At 46.5% G+C, this 7205-nt stretch overlaps 1 protein-coding gene across 1 annotated transcript; it reads right to left on the reverse strand.

The window, feature by feature from the left end:
- Positions 1–3915: 3915 nt before the first annotated feature.
- LOC105051584 (protein BEARSKIN1-like) lies at positions 3916–6937 on the reverse strand. Its single transcript, XM_010932107.4, has 3 exons — positions 6747–6937; positions 4840–5117; positions 3916–4746 (listed from the first exon to the last, which is right to left on the reverse strand). The coding sequence occupies exons 1-3, from the start codon at positions 6916–6918 to the stop codon at positions 4210–4212; spliced, it is 987 nt and encodes a 328-aa protein (XP_010930409.4). The 5' UTR covers positions 6919–6937; the 3' UTR covers positions 3916–4209.
- Positions 6938–7205: the final 268 nt, after the last annotated feature.

Here is a 7205-nt window from a genome sequence, read left to right on the forward strand (position 1 = left end):
AAGGAGTGGGCGCCGGAGGAGGCAATCGGAGGGGTTCCGTTGAGCGCTCCTTTAAGAATAAGGGTACTGCAGAGGTTCGCGGCCCCTTCCTCTAGCGCCAATCTGTTGGTGCAAAAATTCGCTTGCGTCGGAGAAGCTGGAGTCGAGGGAGTCCGGTCGCCGTCGGGACCTGCAAAGGAAGTCTAAACCGGAGGTGGGGTTGCTCCGCAAGACCCTCCGACACTCAAATCAGTTCTCTGCCTCAACAAGAATGGAGTGCTCGAACGGAGAATTTAGCAGAGTTTTGAGGTAAAAAATAAGGCTTATCGAATAACGTATCTGGGGTTCCCTTTTTATAGATGGAGAGGGCAACAGATTGATAGCGACGCCTGTAACCGTCCGGTAGTGGGCCGCTAGAGTCAGGAGGATTTTATTGCGGAGGGTAGTGGAGTGGGATCGTGGCTATCCCGTGACTCGCCACGTGGAATCAGTTACGGGGAGTGGAGCGGCATCCGCTGTCATGACTCGTCAGGGGGTGGTGGAATCGCACGGGATCCACCGCAGGGAGTGGAGCAGAATCGTGGCCGTTAATACGGCCTGTCAAGGAATAATGGAGTTGCGTATGGTCCACCGCAGGGGTGGAACAGTGTTGTCCGTTACTGTGGCCTGCCAGGGGGTCCAGACTTGTCAGCCGAAGTTCGGTTGGAGTTGGTAGCGAGGTCCGGTACCCGTAGGAGTTTGGGCGAGGTCTTCTCGCAGTCGGAATGGAAGACGGAGTCTGGCTTCCGTAGGAGTCCGGACGAAGTCTACTTGCAGTCGGGGTCGTGGGCGGAGTCCGGCTCCCATAGGAGTCCGGGCGGAGTCTCCCTTGCGGTAGAAGTCGTGGACGGAGCTCGGCTCCCGTAGGAGTCCGGACGAAGTCTTCCTGCAATTAAAGTTAAAGGTGAAGTCCGGCTCCCGTAGGAGTCCGGACAAGGCTTACCAGCAGTTGAGGTTGAGGACGGAGCCCGGCTCCCGTAGGAGTCCGGGCGAAGTCTTCCTCGTGGCAGAAGTCGTGGACGGAGCTCGGCTCCCGTAGGAGTCCGGGCGAAGTCTACTTGCAGTCGGGGTCGTGGGCGGAGTCCGGCTCCCGTAGGAGTCCGAGCAGAGTCTCCCTTGCGGCAGAAGTCATGGACGGAGCTCGGCTCCCGTAGGAGTCGGACGAAGTCTTCCTGCAATTAAAGTTAAAGGTGAAGTCCGGCTCCCGTAGGAGTCCGGACAAGGCTTACCAGCAGTTGAGGTTGAGGATGGAGCCCGGCTCCCGTAGGAGTCCGAGCGGAGTCTACTTGCGTTTGAAGTCGTGGACGGAGCTCGGCTCCCGTAGGAGTCCGGGCGAAGTCTTCCTGCAATTAAAGTTAAAGGTGAAGTCCGGCTCCCGTAGGAGTCCGGACAAGGCTTACCGCAGTTGAGGTTGAGGACGGAGCCCGGCTCCCGTAGGAGTCCGGGCGGAGTCTACTTGCGGTTGAAGTCGCGGATGGAGCTCGGCTCCCGTAGGAGTCCGGGCGAAGTCTTCCTCGTGGCAGAAGTCGTGGATGGAGCTCGGCTCCCGTAGGAGTCCGGGCGAAGTCTTCCTGCAATTAAAGTTAAAGGTGAAGTCCGGCTCCCGTAGGAGTCCGGACAAGGCTTACCAGCAGTTGAAGTTGAGGACGGAGCCCGGCTCCCGTAGGAGTCCGGCGGAGTCTACTTGCGGTTGAAGTCGTGGACGGAGCCCGGCTCCCGTAGGAGTCCGGGCAAGCTTCCTCCGGCAGAAGTCGTGGACGGAGCTCGGCTCCCGTAGGAGTCCAGGCGAAGTCTACTTGCAGTCGGGGTCGTGGCGGAGTCGGCTCCCGTAGAGTCCGGGCGGAGTCTCCCTTGCGGCAGAAGTCGTGGACGGAGCTCGGCTCCCGTAGGAGTCCGGCGAAGTCTTCCTACAATTAAAGTTAAAGGTGAAGTTCGGCTTCGTAGGAGTCCGGACAAGGCTTACCAGCAGTTGAGGTTGAGGACGGAGCCCGGCTCCCGTAGGAGTCCGGGCGGAGTCTACTTGCGGTTGAAGTCATGGACGGAGCTCGGCTCCCGTAGGAGTCCGGGCGAAGTCTTCCTGCAATTAAAGTTAAAGGTGAATCCGACTCCCGTAGGAGTCCGGACAAGGCTTACCAGCAGTTGAGGTTGAGGACGGAGCCCGGCTTCCGTAGGAGTCCGGGCGGAGTCTACTTGCGGTTGAAGTCGCGGACGGAACCCGGCTCCCATAGGAGTCCGGGTGAAGTCTTCCTCGCGGCAGAAGTCATGGACGGAGCTCGGCTCCCGTAGGAGTCCGGGCGAAGTCTTCCTGCAATTAAAGTTAAAGGTGAAGTCCGGACAAGGCTTACCAGCAGTTGAGGTTGAGGACGGAGCCCGGCTCCCGTAGGAGTCCGGCGGAGTGACGGGGGTTCACCAACAGTTGTCGAAAGTCGGAAGAGACTCGCGAGGGTCGACCCTGCCAAGAACTTCGGCCGAGGCATTTTATGCCCAACATCTATTTTATTTTTTAAAATTAAAATTTTAAATTTGTTTGATAGTTTTTAAGTTATATTAGTGTCAATAATATATGATGGTAGTGTCAGCGATATAGCTGGAATAGCCAACGGTGATAAGATTAATAATAATGATAATGATAGAAATGATGATAATAGTCACATAAATTTTTTAAAAACTTAAATTTTCTAAATTTTTTCATAATTTTAGAAATAATGAATTTTTTTTAAAAAAAAACTAAAAACAAGACTAAATGGAAAGTATTGCGATCTTGATTTTTATATTTAAGAAATGAGTGGAGAGGAAGAAAGAAAATCTCAACCTTGTCTAAGAATGTTTTAGATATATAGATTTTTTATATTTTTCAAGTAAAATAATGGTATAATTATTCTATTTTATTTCCCAATGCTATCCTATACTGTAAATAGGATGATGAAATAGCATCACTTGCAATATACCAGCCTTCATAAGGCCATCCTACAATACATTAAGAGATGTGATTGTGAAATAAGACACTCTAATTTGCTTACAAACTGGAGGACAATATAACCAGGTTAAGGTTGGATAGGATCTATAAAAATCAAATTCATATCCTAATTGAGCCGGATTAGATTTGGTTCAAATAATTTTTGAGAAATTCTTTGTGCATCATGATGCATGAACATGTGCACCACAGACAGTGATTGGGTCACGTGCAGGCCCAATAAAAAAAAAAAAAATTCATATGCTGTCCAGGCCGTGCGTGAGTCAAATTACCATGCGCGTGGTGCACAAAAAAAATTTTATAATTTTTTTTGGCTCATGAACGATTACATGGTTCTTCTCTTGGACCCATGCATGGCCCACAAACATCCAGAATTTGTTGGTCTAATATTTCACACACACACACACACACACACATCAAAAAAAAAAAAAGAAAAAGAAAAAATCCATTTTGGCATCTAAGGGGAACCCACCCTCAAAGGGATTAACTTCTTGCCTGATAGGGGAGGAGGAATGGAATTGTCGGAAGACCATCAAAAAATCAGTTTCATCGAAGACCATCCAGGGTGAGAGACATGATTGTAAAACAAGACTCTGTAATTTGCTCCTGGAGGAGAATCTAACTCGGTTCAGGTTGTGGAGGAGAATCTAATTAACTCGGTTCAGGGTGGATAGGAGTCTTAAAAATCAAATCCATATCCTGATTGAGTCAAGTTAGATTCGGGTCGAATAATTTTTAGACTCATGAACAATTACATGGTTCTTCTCTTGGATCCATGCATGACCCACAAACAAACAGGTCTGGATCAGGTACAACCTTACAAATTTGCTGGTCTTACAAATCACACACACACATACAAATTTGGCGTCCATCTGGGATACACGTACCATATGCGTCGCATTACACAAAAGAAATTATAAATTGCATTTGAATCTGAAGAGAAGTTTTAGAATATAGGCTTTTGAAATAATTTTGGAGAAACTCCTCCAAATTTAAATTTGCTAACATACCAGGGTCCCTGTCCCCACATAAAAACATCACACCTTTCACTTCCCTCCAAAAGGAGCTGCCATCCAAAGTTTCCTCATGCTCATGCCAACATTTGGTCCATATTACAACAAACAATAATTCCATATACTTATATTTATAAATCTAGATTTACATCCAGACTGCGGTAAAACCAACAATGCATCCAGTTCCAGTCCAAACCATCCTTCCTACTTCCCATATCCCCACAACTCCATCTCACCACCAGGTTGGCCGGAAATCTGATTCATCTGCTGCACCGCCGCACCTCCGGCGCCTCCGAACCTCCCATCAATTCCGTCGAGCACCGCCCAATCATTCGAGCTCTGATCCCTTCCCTCACCCACCTGCTGCATCCCCTCGCAGGCGCCGACCTCGAGCCCTCCTTCATATGGCTTGACCATCGCCGACGACTCGGTCGGGAGCACCGAGAAGTCGTAGCCCGCCGGCCGATGGTTGGTTAGCAGATCCTGCACCTGGACAGGAGAGTAGGACTGTGGAGGCAATTGAGAGTAGTATAAGTTAGAGACTGGATGGTGGTGGTGGTGGTGGTGGTGGTGGAAGCCATGGTGTGGATGGATGTATTGAGAGCTCAGTGGCCTGGGCTGGTGGTCATGGCTCGCCGGGCCACCCATGTGGTTCTCCGAGGCTTGGCTCGTGCCGCCGCCGGTCCCGACCTTAAAGAAGCACTTCTTCTTGAACACCCGGCACACCACCCATCCATCCTCCTGTCGGAAGGCCATTAATCACATGAGCATGTTTACATCCATGGTGCATGTGGACATGCATGCAGTTAGAATCGGGGAGGAGGAGGAGCTTACAGCGCCGCTGCCGTTGGCGTCGTCGGAGTCTTCGAGGCGGTACTCGTGCATGATCCAGTCGGTCTTCTGGCCGTGGGGGGCGCGGCCGCGGTAGAAGACGAGGGTCTTCCGCATGCCGATCTTCTTGAAGGTGGTCCTGATGCACTTGTCCCGGCCGGTGGCCTTCCAGAAGCCGGCGTTGGTGGCACGGTTGGTCCTCGACCCGGTGGGGTACTTGCGGTCCTTGTGGCTGAAGAAGTACCATTCGTTTTGAGGTGTGGATCCTATTCTGCATCTCTCTGGAACCGAGAGCATGTCACAAATTGCAGTAAGAACACTAGATGGTCTATTATTTTTACACTTATACCAAAAAACTCTGTAACTCTGCGGTGTAACTCATCCCCACACGTGCGTGAGGGTTTGATACCCACGTGCACGAGTAAAGTTTATATCACTTTCGGCATGATGTGATCTAAAATTGTTACACTTTGTGACAGGATAACTGTTGGTAACTCATTTTGGCAGGTATACCTTAGCCTCCAATCAGAATAATAAATATTTTAAAGAGAATAACCATCAGGAGTTGGAAACGATGACGTTTTTTCCGGGCTTTATTGCGCTAAACCCAGAAAAAATTTACAAATAAATAGAACTGTTCGGAAGAAATATCCTGACTTCTATTTTTTCCTTTGGGAAAGCCATCCAAGTGGGGATTGGGGTGGGGAAGAATCCTCCTAGTCCATTACTCCAAGGAGTGAGTCATGCCACAAGAAGAAGCATAAAATTCAACTACAAACGAAATTGTTAAGATCTTATCCTAAAATCGGTCCTCCAAAGTTTCTATGATAAAAAGAATCGATGGACTCCGATACCATGTTAAGATCCTATCTAAAGACTTAGATATTTAGATAGATGGCCGAAGAGTATATAAGCATCATAAGAATTCTTAATCTATGAGATGTAGGACTATTATTTCTCAACAACAGCTATAAATATTTGTATGTCTTTTGCCCTTTATTTACTAATTCAAGTCAATTACATAAATTTAATGGCAGAAAATGATTCACCAAGGGATGATACATTCATAACCTAAATGACGAAGGCTCTCACTGCATGATAAACTATTCTACATTGTATTGAGTGGGAGATGACATCAAAAGCACAAAGTATTCCATAATTAAAGATTGCTTCTTTGTTGCACGTAAAGAGTACATAAAAAACATGATCTGCAATTTAAACCGTGAAGTAGAAACTACAGCAAAAAATGATGTGGAAGAGAATATTACGAGAAACAGTAGACTGGCAACATCATCTACAATCCTTATCATGGTTACAACATATTACATACTCCCTCAGAAAATAACATATTACATGTGCTTTTTGAAGGAAAAAAAATTCATATCTGAAAACAGAGAAACCATACCATGTTCCATATAAACCGAATTTTATGTCACCTACTAAAGCATATAGGGCTAGTTATGGTGGTGATTTACAATTATCATAATTTAACTTATTTAACCAAACACGGTTCAGATAATCAGAATTTAAATAATCTTAAACATCTGGGGAAAATTGTTTATTCTTCTAAACATTTTGTTGCAACTTGCATAAAACAGAATATCTGAAATATTTGAATAAAAAAAATGCCTCATAATTCATATAAAATATTACATGATGCAATTTAAACCATTGGAATATAAGCACAGAAATTCAGTGACTAAAAATTCACATCATCTTTTCTTTCAAAGAAAAGGAATTTTAAATCATTTCACCAGTGCAGCTAACAAGACATCAGTTACCAGTTTCAGGTCTTCGAAAAGGCATGGTTTAGAGGAGCTCCAAAATCACAATTCATTTATTACTACGTATATATATGATGCTTACATAAAGCGCTCTTTATAGATAAAGCTAGACTTCGAGTATATTACCTTGCAAGTCCCATGGCTCTACCTTGTTCAAATCAATCTCTCTGATCACCTCCATATCAAACTTCTCGAACGAGATCTTCTTCTTTAGATAGAAAAGGAGGAGCTCCTCATCGGTCGGGTGAAACCGAAACCCTGGTGGAACTCCAGAGTTTGATGAAGAAGATGACGCCATACTCTGTCCAAGCCCTCAAAAACCTTAGAACAAGATTTTAGAGGTGGGGTGGCGCCAGTGCAGTTATATATGTGATAGGTGTCAAAAAGTTGACGCCGGAAGCTACGCCGGTGGGTTGGGATAAAGCTAGTATCGTAGAAAAGAAGTCAAGAGCATGAGACTCGAGGGAATTTAAGGTTATTATACTAGCTGCTGATTATTCTAGTCTGTTAACGATCCCGAGGAATAGAATAGTAACTCAATTATGGGATTATTTGATTGTTCCCAAAGCAAGTGTGGTATAGACT

Source organism: Elaeis guineensis, chromosome 9 (assembly GCF_000442705.2).
Source record: "Elaeis guineensis isolate ETL-2024a chromosome 9, EG11, whole genome shotgun sequence".
NCBI lineage: Eukaryota > Viridiplantae > Streptophyta > Magnoliopsida > Arecales > Arecaceae > Elaeis > Elaeis guineensis.